This window comes from Lolium rigidum, chromosome 1 (genome assembly GCF_022539505.1).
Source record: "Lolium rigidum isolate FL_2022 chromosome 1, APGP_CSIRO_Lrig_0.1, whole genome shotgun sequence".
Lineage (NCBI taxonomy): Eukaryota > Viridiplantae > Streptophyta > Magnoliopsida > Poales > Poaceae > Lolium > Lolium rigidum.
In genome coordinates, this window is record NC_061508.1 from 23,336,429 (window position 1) to 23,359,633 (window position 23,205).

Below are 23,205 nucleotides of genomic sequence, written 5' to 3' on the forward strand. Positions count from 1 at the left end.
CTAGCTAACTTCGTCGACCGGCCGTGTGGAATGCTAGAATCTGTAGGTACCTCTGTGCCGGCCGGTGGTGACTGGTGAGTGATCGAGTTCGGTACGACGTAGCTGCACGACGACGGGCTCATCTTATAGGCGCTCGCCGAGAGCGGTTTACGACAAAAACTGAGCATAGCATGGCATGCGATGGTGGAGATCGCCTCTGCGTCGCACTGAGGGCGACGAGCTAACGACGGGGGCGATGACCTCACCGAAGAGAAACGGGATACAACTTTCTGCCCATGGCCGCAGCCGGTGTGCGCGCGGTGTCGGCCATGTCGCCAATACAAATTGGCATGTTGCACGTACTGATAGACCTTTCGTTGGCCCCTCATGATCGATCTTGCATGTTTCGGCGCACAAGTGTCGACTTTGTGTTTGTTGGACCAAACCATCGTTATCGAAGATCCATTTGTATGGGTTGGAAACCGCTTAGTATGACGTCAGGGTTTAATTCCGTGTGGGAATGGTATCTTCAGCAAGATCGCCGCAACCTTCATCCGGATATGTATATTCACCGCATGAATTTTGTCCATACTCAATCCACCCTACGTACAAACCATTAACTTGTGAAAGAGTTGTGTCCACGTACGTACACGCCCATTTCTAAGTTGATCGATCGGCCGTACCAAATTGAAGTTGGGATCCATCGAGTCATGGATCTAGGTAGGTCCTGCCGTTTCTTATAAGAGAATCCCTTTGCAAAAGAGATGGATCTATATGGCTACTCTTAAAAGCAGTAACCACCCTACACATTAGTAGGCTACGAGTACAATACTACACAAACCGGCCGGTAGCTCATAGGACATCGTGAATGAAATATAGTACCTAGTCCGGACCACAATTAGGAAGAGAAGAAAAAAACGCAAGCCATATTGCTTGATATTGGGGACCTCCCAACCCTAGCCGCAACCTCATCCCGATCATGGATTACATGTGGATGTTCATGCATTTTTTTTTTTTTTGCAGGTAAAAAGGAGCTTCAGAGAGGGTCACAAGAAGGTCTTGCTCCAGGATCTGAAGAACATCATCAGGCCCCGAGCCTAATTAGGTTACGGAAAGATGATCAACTCGCTATATTAGCGAGGTTGTGGCTAACCCTAATCTATGATCTCTCCACTTTTACAATATCACAAACTCACTCATGACTAGCTAATAATCTGAGTTCAGAGACAAGATGAACCAGAGGTGATCTATCTTGCAATTTATTCTTGGAAGCAGCAACTAGCTAGGAACGGTCAGTCTCAACAATAATTGGAAAATGGCTTTGATGTAGTCATGTAGAGCCGACTCCAATCCTTCCATGCAAGCATGAACTTCCGCTCCATTTAGGTGGACTGGCTTATATATGCGATGACATCTTCATTCCTGACTCCCAGCCATCACTTGATCGGGCGATCGTACGGTCATACAGTACTAACGTACACTAGTGACCTTGGCTTTGACTAGCGGACACACAAAGTTTAGCAATGTCCCTTCTTCCCATAGGTCATACAGATATATCGTTTGCATGCCTATTGGCTTTCTCTGTGCGCAATATTCGATGGTATATTGCGTGTTTATGATAAATTTTCGAGGGACCTATTGGCTTGGCAAGTGGGAGCGGTAGCGGTAGCACTGGGTAACTTTTGTAAGACAGTGTACGGGAAACGCACATTACCCTTCTAGGGTTGGCGTGTTATATTTATAGTGTACATGAGAGTACAAATACAGGTACAATACAGAGGAGTACAATACAGAGGCTCTAAGTATATATACAGTCTAACAACTTTGATTTGGTTGTACCCTTCAACTATTGATTCTTGATCTCTAGGGTAAAAACCCTAAGTCTTGACTTCATTGTTACTGCTGGTCAACAACGTCGATCGTGTAGTTTTCTTCTTGAACCAATGCTTAGTTTGCTCCCAGATCTGCCCTCTGGGGTGAAAACTCTTGTTTGAGCTTCCAATAGTCGGATTCGGCAATAGCAATGTGCTCGTGTCATCCTTTTTCTTGGAGGTGTTGCGGTTATAGGGCCTTCACTTGGTTGGGTTGTTGCTAATGGAGGACATTGTAGATGTAGACTATTGATGTGTTTCTGTTGCTCGCTATGGTGGTTGCCATGGTGCTTTCTTTTTCTTTTTAATAAAGTAGTACATCTCCAATGTCGTGTTTTGCGTAGGCCGGATGCATTAATATATCTAGGGGCGCTCTATCCATTTGTAGGTCAGTTTTTTCTTTAAGATCAAGTACAATAAATCATAGTCAGCTAGCTATACGGATTAGAGTACCATATTCTTGCTTGGTTGGAAGAGAGAAGGTAAGTGAGGTATAATGCAAAAATCAGCTCTAGTACATGCTTATAGGAGAGTGAAAGGTGGACCATGTGTTAATAAAATAATAAGTACAGTAGTATATTCATATAACCAACTATTATAGATGATGACTATAGATTGACCATAGATAATATAGCATTTGCTCATAACCAACAGTTGACTGAACTTGCTCTGAGAGAAGGGAGGCTATATGTAGGTCACCTAGATGGCTAGATCGTAGGTCAGGTCAGCTAGGGCGCTCCGACGCTCCGTGTCAGTTTCCACCGGCCGGCCCATTCTAAACTTAGGACGGAGCAATGAGCGGGAGGCAGGGAGTCGTAGTTCTGGCTCCAATCCCAGCAAAATTAGGGAGACCTCCACAGTCCACATCAGCCATGGCCATGCATGCACGAACCTGGCTGGCCATTGGCAGCTTTCCCCATAGGGCATGCGACTCTTGGTCAGCAAGAGAAGCCAGATGCGGCGACTAGGGGAAGTACTACTCCACCATATATGTGCACCCTTTTGATTACCAAAGATGGAAGGTGCAGCCAGGCCACCGATTGAGTGCTGCATTTTGTTCTGTTGGAGAAAGAAAATGCTATTCTGAGCGATGAAGAAAATGTTTGCGGGGTTGCAAGTACAATTAGCGCATGAGTACTAGTAGTCAATCTTTACGCAAACAAAAGTCCGAACCAATGAAAATAGCTAGTGCAGTCCACATATACACTATAGCACTCTCAGCGACGGCGCGTGAATCTCATGTTTGACCCAAGATGCCTTTACATGGACACAAAGCAGGCAACGGCAGTTTTAGGACAAATTGCACAAGTCATGACTCGAACTCGAGATCCTAGACTCTAATACCATATCAAGCTTCATGCATTAGCCAACGCAAATAAAATTCCAAATTGATTGAAAAAGCTAATGCAATCCACGCATGTACGGTAACACTAGTATCCGGATCAGCAAGAACTGGGCAGAGAGTGTATGTGTGTACGTCCTATTAGCGAGAGCAAGTAATCAAGTAAACAGAGGTGAGGTGGCAAGCATTTTGAATATGGATGTATGGTGCCATGTGAAAAGACCCCATTTTGGACATGCATGGTACCATGTGACCAATGAAATACTATGAGGTTTTACATAGTGATGGTCCCCAGGGCATAATTGCAACAATGATTTTAAAAATGTATGATGCCCTCACCTTTGCAAGTTTAGTTGAAATGATTCTAAGGCATAGTTGGAAAGATTCATGCCACTGACGATGTCACCAACCTAGAAAGATGCAAGATGATCCGAATGTTGTCAGGTAACTCTGAGTCGGATCCGATTCTGTTCTGTATGAGTAGAGCAGCACTAACTATGCATCTGCCTTTCAGCTAGCCACTGTAAACAGGATTACTTTCTGATGAAAATCACCAGGGTATCAACAAGAGCGAATGACTGTAAAAAGGAAGCAACGGAATATACAGTTAGGTAAAGGCACTACTGCCACAAGGGCTCAAAACGACGCTACTCTGGGAGGAAGGGTAGCCTGGTGACACCGCTCTGTGTATAGTCTGTGCCATCGGAGTTGTCTGACTCTGTGAGCCCAGGTGCACTTCCTTGCTCCGAGGCGGTACCTTTTTCTCTATCCGCAAATTGTGGAAGGATTCTCAGGCAAACGTTTGGCTCCTGGCCTATGACTTCCCACTTGAGGTTGAAGCTTTCAACAATATTCACTTGGGAGGAGATGATGGTTGATGGTCTCGGAAGTAGCTGCATGCTCTCCCCTTTCGGAATAACTACTTGCTCAACTGCTAATCTTGCTTCCTGTTATCAAAGAAATAATTTTTTATATTCAAGAAGGATGTATCCAGGACAGATGAATGTGATAATGATACCTCCAAAGCATCGGTTTCCTCTGATGATCTTGGTTCCTCCTTATCCTCATTATCTATCAACTCGTCCATGTGATCATCAACAAGGACCCGAAGTGCCCTGGTTATTTGCACCAGGGTATTTGTCTATGAAGAAAAGTGAGTAAATATAGAATTGTTTTACCACTTCAAAGAATAAAAGTGCGCTGAACAAAACAATGACAGGTGCATACCTTAACAAAGAATACTGGTATGTCTTGAGATTTCACGGCAGCCTGAATCTGGGAATTCTTCTTCAGCTTGGATTGTAAGGCAATCACTGCATCAGCTTCACTGATATTATAAGTTAAAGTAATCATGTCCTCCAGCTCCAGTTGTCTGATAGCTTGCAAGGCAGTTTCCTCCGATATCTAGAATAGCCTATCCAATAAGTTACAAACTAAGTACTGAAATTTCTACCGAAGATTGGTAGACAAGGTATTAACAGCTAACGAAATTCAGCGAAGACCAACTATGACGCTGCCTTGTTCCAATGAGAGAAAGAACCCAAAACAAGACGGCTAGTTACAGAATTACATTTTGCAAAAGACATTCAGACCATATTTTGTTTTTATTCACAGAATCATACTTTTGTACTGTATAAAGTACTTCTTTGGTATCATGGAGACTTAATTAGCAGCAAGCTCGACGTGATTCATGGTATATTTGTATGTACAACGCCATGCCTTGATTCCAAGTTCGATATTATACAGCCAAAAACAATTAATAACCATAGCACATATAGTGCAACCATGCAAAGCATCATGCTGGCAAGTGGCAACCCCAAAGGAAACCTTGAGCAAATAAACGAACTATTGAAGAATTTCTTACCCCATAAGCATATAGGTTAAAGCCTGCCTCAGATTCGTTAGGCTTCTCCATATGTCCTTTTGCAGAATCAAGATGAAATGCAGAGTCCAAGCTTGTTCTGGCGTTACTTAGAGAATCAACCACAAATTGAGATGCAGTTTGGTAAGCACCAGGAGGAAATTGTTCCTTCTGCACAGAAACTTCCTGCTGAACTGACATGTTTGAACCCAACTTACGAATTTCAACATTAGGCAGTCTGCCTGCAGCAATAAAGCAAGTATAATTATATTGTTCTCAAAGCTACATGTTTAATACGAGAAATTCATAGCATCAACATGATAATGAAGCTGATTAATAGCATAATCAGAGAGAACCTGCAAGCAGAGCATCTACTGTAGCTTCCAAACTGAGATGGATACGTAATTCAGTTTTGGACACAATCTCAACAGCATATGTGAATGTTGATGGGCCCTTGCGCTCCAGGACAGTTTTTTGGCCCTTTCTCCTGTTTGCTTCTTCATCGCCAAGGGTGACACTCTAGGAAAAACAATGGAGCATCATAATTCAAGTTATTGACAAGAATGTAAATTAGCTGCAGCAATCGTAGAGCAATAAGTTGTGTTAAGAACCTTGTAGACAATGTGTGTAATCGTGGTTATTAAATTTTAATATAACCTGCATTATATCTAAATAAAAGATGTAAATTAGCAAACATGCAAGAAATGAGAACAGGTAAGTATCTTATTGCATTCGGCAAATAAAGCAGTACATATGTTATAGCAATTAGTTACTGGATAGCATTAAACCAGTAACACTGGCCGTTTCCAATCTGCACAGTCTTCCATTGGAAAGCAAATCAGCAAAGTTTAGCGAGACAACTATGATTTGAAAGGTTGCAGCCTACCGAGCCTGCTTGGAAATAGTGCAAGGAGAAGTTGCTAGTTGTCGTGAGAATACACTTTTAAGTAGATAATAGTATAATACCCTCTGACAACTAATTGGTACAGCCCAAGGTTTGCAACTATAACCATGTGTTTTCAGATTTTTGTTACCACTTCCATACTTTCAAACTCAGTTGCTAGTTCTTCAGACAACCATTGTCAACAAGCAACCAGTAATATTTGGATTGATATTACAATCTTGCCATGCTGAGTTTAGTATGTAATTTAATATGTTCAAATTTCTAGTTACATGGACAGAAAAAGCACACGCTGCAGTGTATTTACTAGAAATCTCTAGGAAACGACAAATGATGGAGCCAGTTCTAGGTGATAAGGTCATTCAGATGAACTACATCACTGTGCACCACTTCAAATGACATAGTACAGTTCATCATGCTGCAGTGTGAAAGACATATTTGCATATATATGGAATTAATTGCAGCACATGATTACCTGTATCCCTCCCACAAGCATATCTAGTGATGGATTCATGGTCAGGTTCTCTATTGTTATACCATGGGCGGAGGCGACAAGTTGTATGCCCCGCTGTGCAATGGTGCTAGCAGCCATAGCCTCTAGCTTAGTTCCAATTTCATCAATGACGATTGCCTGAGGCATATGATTTTCCACAGCTTCTATCAACACCTGATTGGAATTAAAGAAACAGAATTAACATACATAGTAAGATGTGTGCTATTAAAATAAAGGCCATAAGTGTTCAAATACATGTACAGAATCGTCTGACACACTTGGTAAGAACAACTGTTTACAGTATGCATGGCAATCCCTGGTATTAGGCTTCTGAGTAGTAAAATACAAACATAAACATTTGCGCAAACTTCACACAGCAATAGGGTATACTGAAGAGAACAGACCTTATGTTGCATTTCTTGGTTAGGCACTTGCAACCTACGGGCGTTACCAATTCCTGGGTGAGGAATATCACCATCTCCACCTATCTCGTTAGATGTATCAACAATCATCACCCGCTTCTCATAGTCATCTGCTAGCATACGGGCAATTTCTCTGCAAGATGAAGCAATAAGTTGATGCTAAAATTGACACATAAACTCTCCTGATTATAGTTGTTACACTACACACGTATCCACCACAAATAGTCTAGGACAGAGTATAGAGGTTCATTTATCCAAGGCTACCTTATGACGGTTGTCTTCCCCACCCCTGGTGGGCCGATGAGCAGCAACGAGCCCCCATCCTTCACCAAATCCTGAAGCAAATTAGCACTTCCTGCCACAGCCCTCCCGACGCGGCAAGTCAGCCCCACAATGTCTCCCTTCCTGTTCCTGATCGCGCTGATCCGGTGCAGCGTCCGGCTAATTCCAGCACGATTGTCCCCTCCAAAGTCCCCAACCTACCAAAAGCAGATTAGATAAGCTAAATTGGGCTCGTCTCACAATGCAACTGCAGCAGTGTATCACGTTGTACACATAGATACCTACCTTCGCGGTGGCTTGCTCGAGGTCTTCAAAGGAGATGGGGCGGTCGGAGAGGAGGAAGTCGCCGGAGGGGAAGCGGGCGAGCGGAGGGCGGCCAAGGTCCATGACCACCTCCACCAGCGCGGGGAGCTCCGGGTGGTCCTCCACCCGCCGCCGAAGCTCCCCCGGGAGCAGCTCCAGGAGCCTTCCCAGCTCATCTTCGAAACCCTCCGGTACGGCGGCCTCGCCCTGCGTGGCGCGCAGCGGGATGCGGCATCGGCTGCCGCGGCGGAGGGAGAGAGGGCGAACGGTGGCCGGGCCGGATGTCGTAGAGGAGAATCGGCGAGGGGAAGGGAGATGGGAAGGGTGGAGCGCGAGCAGGGACAGCCGGAGGCGGAGGTGGACCGCCGGCGGCGGCGGCGGCATGGCGGCGGCCGCGAGCACGAGTGGAGGGAAAGAGTTTCGGATGGGTGAGCGCCAGCGTCGTGTCGTTACTGTGTAACCGTCACGCTTCATTGGACCATCGGATTCGACAGCCGCTGGATTGAGTGATTGGACGGTTAGGATTACAAGGCTGTCATTAATCAAATATCTTCACAATTTTATTAGTATACTACTTTTTTAGATCAAATTTAAGAAAAACTTATAATAGGTGTAGTCTGATTCTTCGGTAGACAAATGCAAAAGGCCGACCGGGCTAGGGTTTAAAAAATCTACCACTATAATCTAGATTTTCTTTGTTTAGTAATAGTGTAACAAAAATACCGGTTGGCGAGCATGTACAATAGTCCAGACACCTTGTTGACGTCAGAAACCCACCGGCGGGCAGTGACTGGTCAACACCGTAGAGCCGGGAACAACTAGGGCTGCGGCTGGCCCCAGTCCCTCAGAGCGACGGCCCGCAAAGCCTCCTGGTCGCGCGCCGATGCAAATTGCAAGGGCGTGCCACCTGACCTATACCTGGTCAAGAAGGTGTGGATGATGCCTCGCTTAGTTTCCTGCAGGGCACACACATACACATTAAATACGAGCCTCGATCGGCTCTCAGGTTATCCTGTGAATCGGCTCATGGAGCCGATCCACCCATGATTCGTCCAAGGTGGCCGAATATATGGTGGTCCTGCTTGATCAAGATGAAGCATATGAGATCCACGACGATTTGGGGTTCTCACCGCATAATCGGATCATCCTACTCACGATTGGGCCTCGCGCTCACGCACGGTGATCGTAAGCCAGCCCTAGACAAGGCCTAAAAACCAACACGAGGTTGATCCTCGGAACATCCTGTCTAGGGGCAGCAAACTACACCCTACATGCCGCTGGATCCTCCAACCCTTTGTAAGGCCTAACTATTGCAGATATTAAACTAATCCTTGATGAATCAAGGAGCAACCGTAACGGATCAGATCTACTAAATAACGATCAAGCGGGGTGCCGCCACTGCACCCATGATGAGGTACAAGGACGGCTAGATGCGCAAGGGTTGCACTACGACAGCATATGATACTAGGAACAATGCTAACCCTAACGCATCTATGATAACTACGTTGCTCGCCATCAAAAAGGCTTCAGCACGAGCAACGCATGAACAACTAGGCAGGCTCGTGTCGCCTAGATCGCGAGATGCGATCTAGGCAGCATGGTGCTACCGGAGGAACCCTCGAGACGAAGGAGTTGGCGATGCGCCGAGATTGGTTTGTGTTGAACGTTGGTTGTTGTTTATTTCATAAACCCTAGATACATATTTATAGTCCGGGGGACTTTCTAATGTGGGCGTGCACCAAACCGTGCACGGGTAAAACTCTAACTTCTAAACTAAGATGCGATCTAATATGTTACGGATACATGGGCGGTTTAGCCCAACTTGGTAAAAAAGGCCGATTCACGTATTTCTTCCATGTACAATCTTCACGTCCATCTTGATCGCGGCCCACCTCTAACTCGGTCAAATTCTGGTGATAACACATGCCCCCCTGGTTTTGGAAGTGACATTTCCAAAATCATTATGCTTTTTCCGTCGGGTCATGTCATGGCAGAGCAGAACTGTCGCATTATACGTCATGATGACGTCTTGCCTCCTCGCCTTCTCTGCGCGACTTGACGGTTCTAGCACCGCGTCCTCGGAAACTGCTGTGGTATTGAATTTCTACCAGGCCCCCTTTTATTTAACCGCCACAAACAGTTCTCCTCTGCATCTCCTTCGCATTAGCACCCAAAAACCCTCCTGTGCCACCATGTCTTCTTCCTCCTCTGCCTCATCGGATCTCTCCACCCAGTCCTCTTCGTCTCGCGAGCCGACGCCGGAGCACAACCCGGCGGAGGTCCACGCGGCCAACATCCGCCGCGCCATCGCGGCCGGGGAGGAGTCAGACCATGACTTCTCCATCTGGTCCGAGGACGACCAGTCCTCGACGGACGGGGAGAGTGACCTCCGCTTCCTCGCCAACGGGGAATCGGAGGAGGAGAGCGATGACGATCGCTTCTCCTGGGGTGACTTCACCTCCTCCGAGGGGGTGAAGGAGGAGGAAGAGGAGGAGGACGACGACAGCTCCTCCGACGAGCCGCCGGCCAAGCGGTTCTGCCCTTGGCCGGGCAACCTCAGCGACTTCGACAGCGACGAGGATGACGCTGACGACGAAGATGAAGACAACGAGGGCCCGGTCGGCGGCCATTGGAGCGACGACGAGCCTGCCGGGAGCAGCGCCAATGGCAGCGACGAAGGCGACGACGAGGGCAGTGATGATCCGTAGATAGGACCTCTAGAATAGGGTCAGCAGTAGTAGATGGGGCAATGTACCCCCTAGTACTTCCTTTTGAGAACAATTAGCCCTTTATGTAAGAAATCTCGCCTATTAGTGAAGAACTTTTCCCCAATTTGATTCTGCCGATTTCTTCCAAGTCTAATTGAGCCGACTCCCTCTTCTACTGAACTTGCCGATTCGTCCCCTTTGCCAATGCGTAATGAGCCGATAGCACCGCATCGGTCCTTTGAAATTCGCCCTTCCCTTCTTCAACTGATGATTTTCTAAATCTGGTCAGAAAATGTAGGATCCTCAGGAAAACCTTTGAACTTTTCCAACCAAACCCGATAATCCTCTTCAGTACTCATCATTTGTGAAGAAAGTTGCAATGAAGGATCAGCCGATGGTATTCCAATCGGCTCTTTAAACAGAGTGAAAGAGAGTATCCACCAAGCCTGCTGCCCCCCGAGCCTTACTCGAGGTGAGAATGGCAGAGAGAATGTACCAAAGCCGATCCCCTTTCTTCCTCAGACAACTGATAACCAGCTGAACTAGCCCCAAAGATTGGAAGCAGCTGAAGAAACAGAAGGCACCCGCGCTGGCCTGAATTTGGTGGAGACTCGATAATTATCGCATAATTCCACTAGAGTCGATGGCTGCGCATCGGCTACTTCTCAATTCTAAAGTCGATGCCCTTGCATCGGCTGTGAAAATTTTCAAAATTTTTAGGCCGATTTGTGCATCGGCCCCCATACTAGATAGTTTTATCTCGTATCCTCATGTTTTATCCATCTAGGTGCCCCCTCGAGCCGATTCTGTCAAGAAAATTGATGGTATCGGCTCTCCAGGTAGCCCCTGTTGGGCCAAACGTTGATCTCAGGCAAAACAGATGGTGAGGATAATTTTGACCGATTGCTGGAATCGGCCTCCACGTTGCTTGGTCGGTGAAGGTCTTGTAATGTCCCTTCATAAATCTTTGGAGGGCCGATCGCAAGGATCAGCCTCACCACCTTTGCTTATTGATGTAGCCTTGCTACTCGTCCATGTCGGTGGACAAAACCAGCCCAATCTCCGATTTTATCACGTTGGTGCATTTGCTGTTGTCTACCTCGGGCGCACCGTGTAATCGTGGAGCTCTACACTTCGCCGGACGAACGAACACCATGTTGGTGCCAGCCGATGTTTCATCATCGGCTTTCCTTTGCTTGGGGCGCCACTCTTTTCATTGCGGCAGTCCCTCTTCATCCGGGGTCCTGCGGACTTTCGCGACCAAATCAGGTCGTGCCTTCCTCGGCGTATGCAAGTATAACCTTTCGGCTTCCTCCGGACCGCGTAATCGCTGAACCCTGCGCTTTTGTGAATGGCCGAGACCATCGGGGCACCATCTTGGACGGTGGCACCTGTCTTCTTCGTCTTCCCCCTCGTCTTCCGAATCCTCGAGATCTTCCAACAGAGGGGTCTCAGCACGTCTGTTTTGTGGTGGGAGAGGCCCTAAGCGCTCGAACACAGACACGTTGGCTGCCTCCTTCCTTGTCTGGTTGCATTCTGGGCAGTTGCCGATTGTTGGTAATCGGCTCATTCCCGAATCCCAGCGAGTGTACGAAGAAGGGCGGTCCCAATGTCTGCCCGTGTCATCTTGCTCCCTTGCGTGGCGGCTGTCGTCGCTCCTCATCGTGATTATGCCGACGATGCCTTCGTCGTTTACGGCTAGACGATCTCTTTCATCATCGTCGCCGTGTCGCCGGTGTTGGCCATACCGACTCACATACTTGTTGAGGAGGTGATCAGAGAGGGGTCGTTGATATCTTATGTTCTTCACTTCTCCCTCTGTGACGTAGCGCTTGCCGTCTTGACGGAGCCGATCGCATGGAGCGGCCTCCTCTGTGTCTTTGCTATGAGAGCAGCAGTCTTCATCCCCGCCCTTCTCAGAGTGGTGTCCAAGCTCTACCATGTTGATGCTGGCTGAGAAATCTGGCTGGCACCCTCCGAGGTGAGTAAACTCCACCATGTTGACGGCGGGAAAGGGGTGTGTGTCGACCTTCATGGCGTATTGGTTAAAAATTAGTCGCCCATTTTCTATCGCCATTTGGATCTGCTGACGCCACACCCTGCAGTCGTTAGTGGTGTGGGTGAACGTGTTATGCCACTTGCAGTATGGCCTTCCGTTCAGCTCTTGCACTGTAGGGATCTTGTGGCCTTCGGGTATCTTTATGTGCTTCTCCGTGAGTAAAAGATCGAAAATCTGCTCGGTTTTCGTCACGTCGAAGTCGAACCCTCTTGGAGGCCCTGGTGGTTTCACCCATTTGCAGGTTGCTTGGGCTCGCGGCTCGAGTCCACTCAGCCACCGCGACCTCTTGTTCTCCCGTAGCACCTTCATCTTCGCATGTGTCAACCATGGTAACCACGCGCTTGAATTTGTCTCGGTAGACATGCGGGTGGCGCTGTTCATACGGCCGACGGCTTCGTACCATGTGTGCTAATGAAGGGTAGTCCGCTTGGGAGGCCACGTCCTTGATCGATGATGATAGACCCACCACCGCCAACTCGGTCGCTTCTTTTTCGCTCACGTGAACCGAATAGCATCGGTTCCTAACGGTCCTGAAGCGCTGGATGTATTCCGCCACTCTGTTTCCCCGCGCTTCGTCGTACTTGTGCCAAATCGGCAATGCCGGCCTCGGAAGCCTCTGAGTGATATTGCTCATGGAACCGTTCTTCCAACTGCTTCCAAGTCTGAATCGAGTTCGGTGGTAGCGATGTGTACCAACCGAAAGCCGATCCTGTGAGGGACTGTGAGAAGTACCTCACACGCAGCTCGTCTGACGCTGAGATCATGCCCAGCTGTGCCAAATATCGGCTCACATGTTCGATGGAGTTGGAACCATCCGATCCGCTAAACTTTGTGAAGTCCGGGAGCCGATATTTGGGTGGTAGCGGGATCAATTCGTACTCGTTGGGGTACGGCTTGGTATAGCCGATCGTCTTCCTCTTCGGCATCATGCCGAACTGATCTTTCAGAATCGTACAAATCTGATCCGCGGTGATGGCTGAAGGTGCTTGAACCTTGAAGGTTCGCCGGGGTGGTGTACTTAACCAGCCATGCTTGCTTTTCCGGTTCCGAGCCAAGCTGGCAGGAGCTGGGCTCTGGAGCTTTGTCGGGGTGGCGTATTTAGCTAGCCACGTCTGCTTCTCGGGGTCTGCCTCCGACGTTCCTCCAGTTGTTCCAGAAGTCCCCGCTGTCGCAACCTGGTTCGAGGGCGCCCAGGTGTTGCAGTCTGGCACATATGCGCATGCGTATCCGTGCGGGATCTCCTTGGGCGCGTCATGTAGGAATTGGTAGTCACTGGGGTCACCACCAATCTTGTAGACGACGTAGGCCGATGAGTTCGGCGCTTCGGGTGCTGCCAATGCGAACGGCAGCGGTGGACGGGGCTGGAGTGGCACCGCTCCTTGAGTGAGTCCCTAGGGCTGGTCCCGACGGAGAGTACCGATGGCTCATGATCTCCTGGATCACGCGCGGAGCGACGCGCTCCAACGTATTCACCGGGCTCTCGGAATGGCGGTGCGGCGAATGAGCCACCATGAAGTTGATCTCTCGACGCGGCGACCTGGTGCGTTCTTCGATGGGGTGGATAGGTCCACTCCATCAAGCGCGCCTTCAGGTGAGAACCCCTTCCATCTGATGCCATGGGAACGGGTCCTGTGAAAAGAGCCGATGAGGTCGGCTTCGAGGAAGGCTTTGACCTCGTCATACTTCTTCTTGAGCTCGCCACTGAGCTCCTCGTAGGTGACCGGAGTTTCTTCCGCCATCTCGGATGTAGACGGCGATGTGGTTGATGTCGAGGATTGTCCCACCGGGCGTGCCAGAATGTGTTGACGTCAGAAACCCACCGGCGGGCGGTGACTGGTCAACACCGTAGAGCCGGGAACAACTAGGGCTGCGGCTGGCCCCAGTCCCTCAGAGCGACGGCCCGCAAAGCCTCCTGGTCGCGCGCCGATGCAAATTGCAAGGGCGTGCCACCTGACCTATACCTGGTCAGGAAGGTGTGGATGATGCCTCGCTTAGTTTCCTGCAGGGCACACACATACACATTAAATACGAGCCTCGATCGGCTCTCAGGTTATCCTGTGAATCGGCTCATGGAGCCGATCCACCCATGATTCGTCCAAGGTGGCCGAATATATGGTGGTCCTGCTTGATCAAGATGAAGCATATGAGATCCACGACGATTTGGGGTTCTCACCGCATAATCGGATCATCCTACTCACGATTGGGCCTCGCGCTCACGCACGGTGATCGTAAGCCAGCCCTAGACAAGGTCTAAAAACCAACACGAGGTTGATCCTCGGAACATCCTGTCTAGGGGCAGCAAACTACACCCTACATGCCGCTGGATCCTCCAACCCTTTGTAAGGCCTAACTATTGCAGATATTAAACTAATCCTTGATGAATCAAGGAGCAACCGTAACGGATCAGATCTACTAAATAACGATCAAGCGGGGTGCCGCCCCTGCACCCATGATGAGGTACAAGGACGGCTAGATGCGCAAGGGTTGCACTACGACAGCATATGATACTAGGAACAATGCTAACCCTAACGCATCTATGATAACTACGTTGCTCGCCATCAAAAAGGCTTCAGCACGAGCAACGCATGAACAACTAGGCAGGCTCGTGCTGCCTAGATCGCGAGATGCGATCTAGGCAGCATGGTGCTTACCGGAGGAACCCTCGAGACGAAGGAGTTGGCGATGCGCCGAGATTGGTTTGTGTTGAACGTTGGTTGTTGTTTATTTCATAAACCCTAGATACATATTTATAGTCCGGGGGACTTTCTAATGTGGGCGTGCACCAAACCGTGCACGGGTAAAACTCTAACTTCTAAACTAAGATGCGATCTAATATGTTACAGATACATGGGCAGTTTAGCCCAACTTGGTAAAAAGGCCGATTCACGTATTTCTTCCATGTACAATCTTCACGTCCATCTTGATCGCGGCCCACCTCTAACTCGGTCAAATTCTGGTGATAACACACCTACGATCGGCGATACTTCTCCATGTCATCCAGAGATAGTGCTAATGACGGTTCATACAATGCAGTGTCTATATATGATGTCTATACAGCCAGGAGGTAGTTACAGTGGGAAGAAACTTGATCAAATCACAAACCTGCCTTTGCCTAAAAATAGGGGGTCCATGAGCCTACGACACGCTAAGGTGTGGATACATTGGGAAAGGGGTTGTCGGTATCCAACGATTTTCACAGGATCAGACCATCGTTTAAATCTAAAGACGGGCTCTTTTGTTTTTTTTTTCTCTTTCTTACACATTAAAAATATTTCTACGTGGATCACGATACAGATGGCTGAATGTACAATATTGTTCATGCCCTAAGTGATTTCTGACCGGTGGTTCATGGTGTTAGTAACAATCACAAACGGGTGTCCATATTAACGACACATGTGTGGCCCAATTCAAAGGCAACAACAGTCTCTTCCTCGTGGCTAGTCTCTTTTGTTCGCTATCTTTGTCTCACTCCCACTTTCTGTCGGCCCGTCATCGTGATGCCATGCCATACCGTCTTGGAACGACGGAGAGACCAACAATGAGGACCTCATCTCCTATAGGGAGACCTTCGTGAACCGTCTTGTGAGTTATCTTTCCCCCTCTATGATTGGGCTATGGCTAGGGCTAGGAGGGTTAGGTTTCTGGTTAAGGGAATACGCTGATTCGAACTAAATTTGTGGTCGTGCCTTTCAACCATTACTAGCTTTTGGTGTTCTTTTAGATTCCCGACACATTCCATGACCTTGATTTCTATGACATTGAGAGGCACTGTGATGAAATATGTGACTATTGGGAAAACCCCCTTGAAATAAGTCATCTTCGAATGCCCCAATAATCGAAGAAGGTTTTTGGATGTGCAAGACCGGCGAGGAATCATTTGGGGTTGCAAATTTCTGCTATATGCTTCTCTTTTGGTAACCAAGTTATAGTTTTATATTGTAGGTCAAACTATCTTAAGTCTGATCAAGTTTATGTAGAAATATATCAACACATGTGCACCAATTTAGTTTTATTGAATTCACCATGTGATGTATTTGCATTATGCTTGTCGTATTGACAGAGTTTTCTATGAATCTGATCATATTTAGTTAAACTCAAATTTGATTGAAGACAAACCTACTCTGCAACAAAGAGAGTAGTCTCTCTTGTAATACAGTCTTAAACTTCAACGGCCTCATGGGTCGCTATTTGTGTGACTCTGGAGGCCTCCAACGCCACAGCCTACACCTCCCCTACCACATGTTCCTAGGTCGCCGCCGGAGGAGGCCACTCCTGCCCATTCCTTACCATCCCCTTTGATCCATAGCTCATCCCTATCTCAAGCCCTAGATGTGCCGGCACCCCATGGTCTTGGCAGATTGGCTCCGACGTTGTGTGCGCGGTGCTAGAGATGCACATATGTGTTGCACGTCCCATGCTTCTGCATGGTGCTCATTGTGTGTGATGCTGGCCTCTTAGTCCTAGCAAGATGAGATGTGGCATGCTAGGTCGGCTAGCTAGTTCGTCGGGCTGCACAAGGTGATAATTTGTTCGAGGAGAGAAAACTTCGTTTGAGGATTTCCACTTACGCACCCATTCAGGTTCATCTGTCGCATTTCCAACGTCAAGGTTATGGGTGTCCTATGTCCCAAAGGACACTGCCCCGTCCTCTTGATCCACCATGACGCGCTTCTTTGTTGAGGATGCATTGCTGACACATTAGAAGGCTGCGTGCTTTGGTGATTGGGGAATGCGAACCGGATAAGGTTGACGCCTTGGATACGTTGACATTGGCACCTCCATGGCCTCGATTAACAAGGTGTTGATGTGGCAACTATCAAGATGGTCGTGTTTGAAGATCAACTCGGCTCTCAAGGTATCTCACATGCTCGTATTGAGTGGAGATCGTTTACTGCCAGCAGTTATCTCGCAAAGGATGAGTAGAAAATGAATATTCATTCTTGTTATGTGCATGTGAACTGATTGTGTGGCGGCGTCCACATTAAACCCATGCACATGATGACTGCGAGTCAGGTGATAGGGGAATTGCAGCAGTTGTTCATCGTTGCGACGGATCACTTTTTTCTCTTTCTCTTCTTTTTTCGTTTTTAGCTATGTGCATCTTTGATCTCTAGAGACGCTCATTTCACCCCTTCCTTCTCACGCTCCAACAATTCCTGGTCTCCTCCCACCTTTGACCGGGCCAATCCAAGGCCGCTCCGCCGGAATAGCCGGCCGGAGTAGGTTGTGGAGACGCGCCAGATTAGATAGGTTGGGTCTAGTGTTAGGTTTCTTCCGTGTTTTAGCTTCACCCTTGTGGATCTTGGCGGTATGCCATCTGGGGTGTGGAAGAAGAGGAGCTCGAGCTGCTCTCTGCAGTCTGTTATGGCGATGCTGCTGCTCGCGGTGCTCTGGTGGCCAGGGATGGAGGCGGGTGACGACGGTGCTGCAGCGACACCGATAATAAAGCTTGTCGGCCTCTCCTTGGATCTGGGCGGTCTTGCCATGTTCCTCTCTCCTCCAAGCCACCGTGGTGGTGGCCTAGAAGAGAGGCTGCAGGATGAAGCTGTTGTTGATGTTTCCATGGAGGGGCATCCTGGAGCTGCTGCTCTTCCTTGCGCGAATCACATGGCGAACAAGTTCGTGGCGATCATGTGTGGTCCGGAGGCTCTTTGGTTCTTCTGCTGGGGCTCGACGTCGATGGAGGGACAAGTGGTGCGTCCGTGGACTTCCACCGGTTGCCAGCAGACGGATCTTTACGCTGGAGTAGAGCTTTCGAGCATCTTGCTCTCTGGGCTCGACGGAGACGCCTCGAGCTCGCCGGCGTTGGGTGGCAGAGGCACTGAAGGACTTGATTGCTTTTTCACCTTTTCTTTCAGGGTGCTTTCTGTAAAGTGTGAGGGCTCATCTTCAAAAAAATTGTTCATTAGGGCAACTAATGAAAAGGGACCTCACTGTAATTTGTACATGTCACATGTGCTTTAACGAAAATGCTCCACTGGGGTCGTAGACCCCTTCCTGGGTTCAATTTTTTTTTTTGATCTCTAGACTAGTTTTAGACATTAGACTAGTCATAGTGGGAGTAACATATAGTGACACTACTCTATGTTACTACCTTCATAATGCATAGTAACTTAGATGGTGAATCATGCATGAGTATATTAATTAACTTGTAGGCTCATTCTATCTTAAAAAGTGTGATGTTAGAGCAATTCCAATAGTGTAGCCAGCTGCTGGCTATAAGCCAAGTGCCATGTCATCTATAGCTAACTTAGAGCAACATATACAATAGTAAGCTATAAAAATGTAGTACTTTATCAATGTATGGCCCACCTTTCACTCTCACAAAGTGTCTAGGAGCACGTGCTAGAGCTGGCTCTTGCATAAGAGCAAGTACAATAAGGTCTAGTCAGCTGGCTACAAGGGTTAAAATAATATATTTGTGTCTAGTTGGAGGAGAGAGAAGAGGAGAGAGAATGTGAGTGGGCTCTTAGAGCAATTCCAATAGTGTAGCTAGCTGTTGGCTATAAGTCAAGTGCCATGTCATCTATAGCCAACTTAGAGCCAACATATACAATAGTGAGCTATAAAAATGCAGTACTTTATCAATGTATGACCCACTTTTCACTCTCACAAAGTGCCTAGGAGCACGTGCTAGAGCTGGCTCTTGCATAAGAGCCCACTCTCCTTCTCTCTCCTCCTCTCTCTCCTCCAACTAAGCAACAATATACTATTTTAATCCTTATAGCCAGCTGACTAGGACTTATTGTACTTGCTCTTATGCAAGAGCTAGCTCTAGCACGTGCTCCTAGGTAAGGTGTGTGAATGAAAGGTGGGTCATCCATTGAAAAAGTAGTACATTATTATAGCCAACTATTGTACTTGTTGGCTACATGTTGCCTATATATGACATGGCATAGTGCTTATAGCCAACAACCGGCTATACTATTGGAGTTGCTCTAAGGCTGGTGCCAACGCGGGCTATAGCCGGGGCGCTATCGCCCGCCGCCGGGCGAGAGAGGGGCGAGAGAGGGGCGGGACGGGAGCGCGGGGCGCCGCGGCTGGCGCCGGGCGGTACCGCCCGCTGCCGCCCGGCTACCGCCCGCGTTGGGGGCGACAGCGAGGCGATAGCGGGGCGATAGGCGGGGCGGGGCGAGAGAGGGGCGGGTGAGAGCGGGGCGTTAGGCGGGCGAGAGCGGGGCGAGAGGCGGGCGAGAGCGGGCGAGAGTGGGGCGGGAGTGGGTAACGGCTAGCTGAGGTGGCGCGATCTGATTCGTCCACCTCAGCTAGCCGTTGGGGTAGCCGTTGGCACTTCAAAAAATCTGAAAAAATGTCAAAAAACCCTAAAATTCAGACCAACCCCCTATAAATACCCCCATATGGTTTCACTCACTCCACACCCATTTCATCTCCTTCACTCTCTCAAACCTTCTCCACCATGGCCGGTTGGACTCCACCAGATTTGACCACATTCACAGATCTGATAGGGTCCGACAGGTCACCAATAGGCCTAGATGATCTCTCTCCGACACATCGTGGCACCAATGTCGGTTCTTCGCCGCATCCCCGAGTTTTATACCCCTCCGGCACACCACCTCCGGGGCCATATGGGCCATACGCTCCACCTCCGGCGCCATATGGTTCATACCCTCCGCCTCCATATCCATACCCCCAACCACCTACAGGTAGCGGGAGTGGCACTGTACCTCCCTACCCGTCATATGGTTCATACCCTCCACCACCTCATTCGTATCCATACGCGCCATATGGTCCGTACCCCCCACCACCTCCTGAAGCTAGTGCTCCAAGCTTGGAGTCCGATGCCGCGGAAACATTCATAGCACCGCGACAACCGCGTCCAAAGAGGCTTGACTGGACAAAAGAGGAAGAGGAAAAACTGGTACTGTACTTACCCATCAAATATTTATTTCGGGGTTGGTTCTTGCTTGGATTTTTCACTAACAATATCTATTTCGGGGTAGGTTAATGCTTGGCTTTTTAACTCCAAAGACTCTGTTGCCGGTAATTGCAAGTCCGGCACTAGTTTTTGGGGTTCTATAGCTGCAACCTTCAACTGTACCGCGGATCTCGCCCGTCATCGGACCTCGAGCGGCTCGAAGGATCATTCGAACTCCTACAACAAGGAGGTGTCCCTGTTCAATGCATTTTACATCCAAGAATCGGCGATACGTCGAGTGGAGCGAGACGATGAGATGGTCATGAAGGCGGCAATGGCGAGGTACGCCAATGACAAAAGAGTGACTCAGCCGTTCGGACGGCACCACCGGTGGGATGTCGTAAAAAATGAAGCGAAGTGGAAAGGACAACATGGTCCTCGGTAGTGGAACCGACTCCACTTCCAAGAGAAGCCGTCTAGGAACTTCTGGTGAGTACAGCTCTAGCGAGGCGACAGGCGACACGGAGGAAGAGCGTCCACCGGGCCGCGATAGGGCCAAGGCCGCGGCACGGAAGGGTAGGAGGAAGGGGAAGGAAACCTCATCAAGCAGTGAGGTAGGAAGTAAATCCTTCGCGATGAGGAACATGATGAAGGGTTTAGTGAAGGCCAAGCTATTCAAGCAATGGAACAAAATGAAAGACCGATCAACCGCCGACATGGACGAAGCAGAAAAGCGCAAACATGTGAAGGCCATCAAGATGGTGGAACAAGATCTTGGTCTGGAAGAAGAGGAAGAAGAGGAGGAGCAGGAAGAAGAGGAAGAGGAGTAGAATTTTTATTTTTTATGTAATTTTTAATATTTATTATGCAATTTTATTAATTATTATGTAATCGGTAACATTTTAAGTTGAATAAAATAATTTCTTGCATTATTTTGAATGTCTAAAATAAATCGAGTGAAATAACTTAATGTGAAAAGGAAATGGTGATGTGGAGGAGAGAGAAGTGAGAGCTCTCACTATAGCCCATGCATTGGCAAGGTGGGGTGAGAGTGGGGTGAGAGTAAGGAAAAAGCTGACGTGGCGGGGCTATAGTGGGGTGATGCATTGGCACCAGCCTAATATACTATTTTAATCCTTGTAGCCAGCTGACTAGGGCTTATTGTACTTGCTTTTACGGTAACATAGCTAGTTACCACAATCATCTCTTTCTTTAATATCATGACATGTCATCAGTTTGATGAGTAGAGGCTGGATGTATGTGGTAGTATCATCTTGGTATTAATATATTTTCTTTATTACAAAAATAGTATGAATTTAACTTTTGCCGGTGAATTTTGTAGAAGTCGTCTAAATAAAATCGTGTCGGCGCACAGCCCCAGGCACCCACTGGCTCCGGCGCCCTCCACGTCACCGCTTCCAGTTCGTCGTCCTGGAACCGCACACATTTTTCTTTTGCCAACCCCTCCATCACACAGCCAAGTCACCTACTTCGATCCACCCAGCTTTTAAACACGCGTCAAAGATCGCCGCCGTCACCTCCAACCGCCGGCCGCCGTGACATCGCTTGATCACTTCGCTGCCAGACGCGCGCACAGAGGGAGGTGCTGCCGGCCGTCTGCATGGAGCCGCCGCCGCCGCAGCAGCAGGAGCAGCAACTGCTGCGGGTCCTGGACAGCGTCAAGCTCTCCCCGGCGAAGCAGCCACCCGCGTCGTCCCTGCCGCTGTCCGGCCTCGACGCCGACCGCAACATGCTCGACGTCTCCTTCCGCACGGTCCGCTTCTTCCCTCCGCACCCGGTCTCCCTCGACCCGCTCGACGCCCTCCAGGACGCGTTCGCCGCCGCGCTCGCCCTCTTCCCGCAGCTCGCGGGCTCTCTCCGCGACGACGACGGCCGCCTCGTCTTCTCGGGGGCCGGCGACGACGCCGTCACCCTCGTGCTCGCGGCGTCCGAGCTGTCGGCTGCCGACGTCGACGCGGACGCGCCGGACTCGCCGCTGCTCGACCGCCTCGCGCCGCGCGACGGCGAGGGCGGGCCGGCAGCGCTCGCGCTCCAGGCCACGCGGTTCGCGTGCGGCGGCGTCGCGCTCGGGATGCGGGTCGCGCACGCGCTCTGCGACGGCGCGGGGTCCACCAAGTTCCTCGCCGCCGCGGCACGGCTCGCGCGCGGGCAGGAGCCAGCGGTCGCGCCCGTGTGGGAGCGGCAGGAGCTCCTTGGCCCCCGCAACCCGCCGCGGGTGGTGACGCCGTTCGACGCCGTCCTCGCGACCGACGAAGACGTCGCACGGCGCGGGCCGTACGGCCACGAACAGGATCCTCTCGCGAGGGTGTGCTTCCATGTCAGCGACGCGCGCGTGGAGACGCTTCGGGCGCGGCTCGCCGCCGACGCCGGCGTCAAGCTCACGACCTTCGAGGTACTCGCCGCCTTCATCTGGCGCGCCAGGGTGAAGGCCAACCGAACAGCCCCCGACGAGACCGTGAAGATGGTGTACTCCATGAACATCGGCGGGCTCCTGGACCCGCCGCTGCCGGAGGGGTACTGGGGCAACGTGTGCGTGCCGGTGTACGTGGCCCTCGCCGCCGGCGACCTCGTCGGCCAGCCGCTAGCGGAGACGGTCTCCCTGGTCAAGAAGAGCAAGCGGGGCGTGGACGAGGAGTACGTGCGGTCCTACATCGACTTCCTGGAGCTGCACCGCGGGGAGGGCGTCACGGCGGGGCGGCGCGGCGTCAGCGCGTTTACGGACTGGCGGCGGCTGGGCCACTCGGAGGTGGACTTCGGGTGGGGCGGCCCGGACGCCGTGCTGCCGCTCTCGTGGCGGCTGCTCGGCAGCGTGGAGCCCTGCTTCCTGTTACCGTACGGTGCCACCGACGAGCGGCGGCGGCGTGGGTTCAAGGTGTTCGTCGCCGTGCGGGAGGAGACGGTGCCCCGGTTTAAAGAGGAAATGGAAGAGATTCTGTTGCAGCCTGAACGCAGTGACTGCATTTCAGTTGGAAAACTGTAAAATTGGGGCAATATTACAAATTCGTCATGAATTTATATGTAGGTAAATTTGTCAATTTAATTTTGCACCAGCTTCTCCTGTAATGGGTCTCGTCATTCTCTTTGAAT

General features: G+C 49.8%; 2 protein-coding genes across 2 annotated transcripts; one reads left to right on the plus strand and one right to left on the minus strand.

Moving 5' to 3' along the window:
- Nucleotides 1-3,545: 3,545 nt before the first annotated feature.
- On the minus strand, nt 3,546-7,870 carry LOC124685067 (protein SEEDLING PLASTID DEVELOPMENT 1-like). The gene is made up of 9 exons (XM_047219358.1): nt 7,437-7,870; nt 7,134-7,348; nt 6,852-7,002; nt 6,430-6,621; nt 5,410-5,572; nt 5,057-5,295; nt 4,420-4,596; nt 4,211-4,333; nt 3,546-4,139 (listed from the first exon to the last, which is right to left on the minus strand). The coding sequence occupies exons 1-9, from the start codon at nt 7,836-7,838 to the stop codon at nt 3,840-3,842; spliced, it is 1,962 nt and encodes a 653-aa protein (XP_047075314.1). The 5' UTR covers nt 7,839-7,870; the 3' UTR covers nt 3,546-3,839.
- A 13,848-nt stretch (nt 7,871-21,718) lies between these two features.
- On the plus strand, nt 21,719-23,115 carry LOC124705427 (3'-N-debenzoyl-2'-deoxytaxol N-benzoyltransferase-like). The gene has a single exon (XM_047237156.1). The coding sequence runs from the start codon at nt 21,719-21,721 to the stop codon at nt 23,096-23,098; it is 1,380 nt and encodes a 459-aa protein (XP_047093112.1). The 3' UTR covers nt 23,099-23,115.
- The last annotated feature ends 90 nt before the right edge of the window (nt 23,116-23,205 follow it).

Coding starts and splice junctions, on each gene's coding strand:
- LOC124685067 (XM_047219358.1), bottom strand. CDS start 7,838: ATGCCGCCGCCGCCGCCGGCGGTCCACCTCCGCCTCCGGCTGTCCCTG. Junction 4,334..4,419: donor TACCAGTATTCTTTGTTAAG/GTATGCACCTGT, acceptor TTTTCTTCATAG/ACAAATACCCTGGTGCAAAT. Junction 4,140..4,210: donor AGGAAACCGATGCTTTGGAG/GTATCATTATCA, acceptor CTTTGATAACAG/GAAGCAAGATTAGCAGTTGA.
- LOC124705427 (XM_047237156.1), top strand. CDS start 21,719: ATGGAGCCGCCGCCGCCGCAGCAGCAGGAGCAGCAACTGCTGCGGGTC.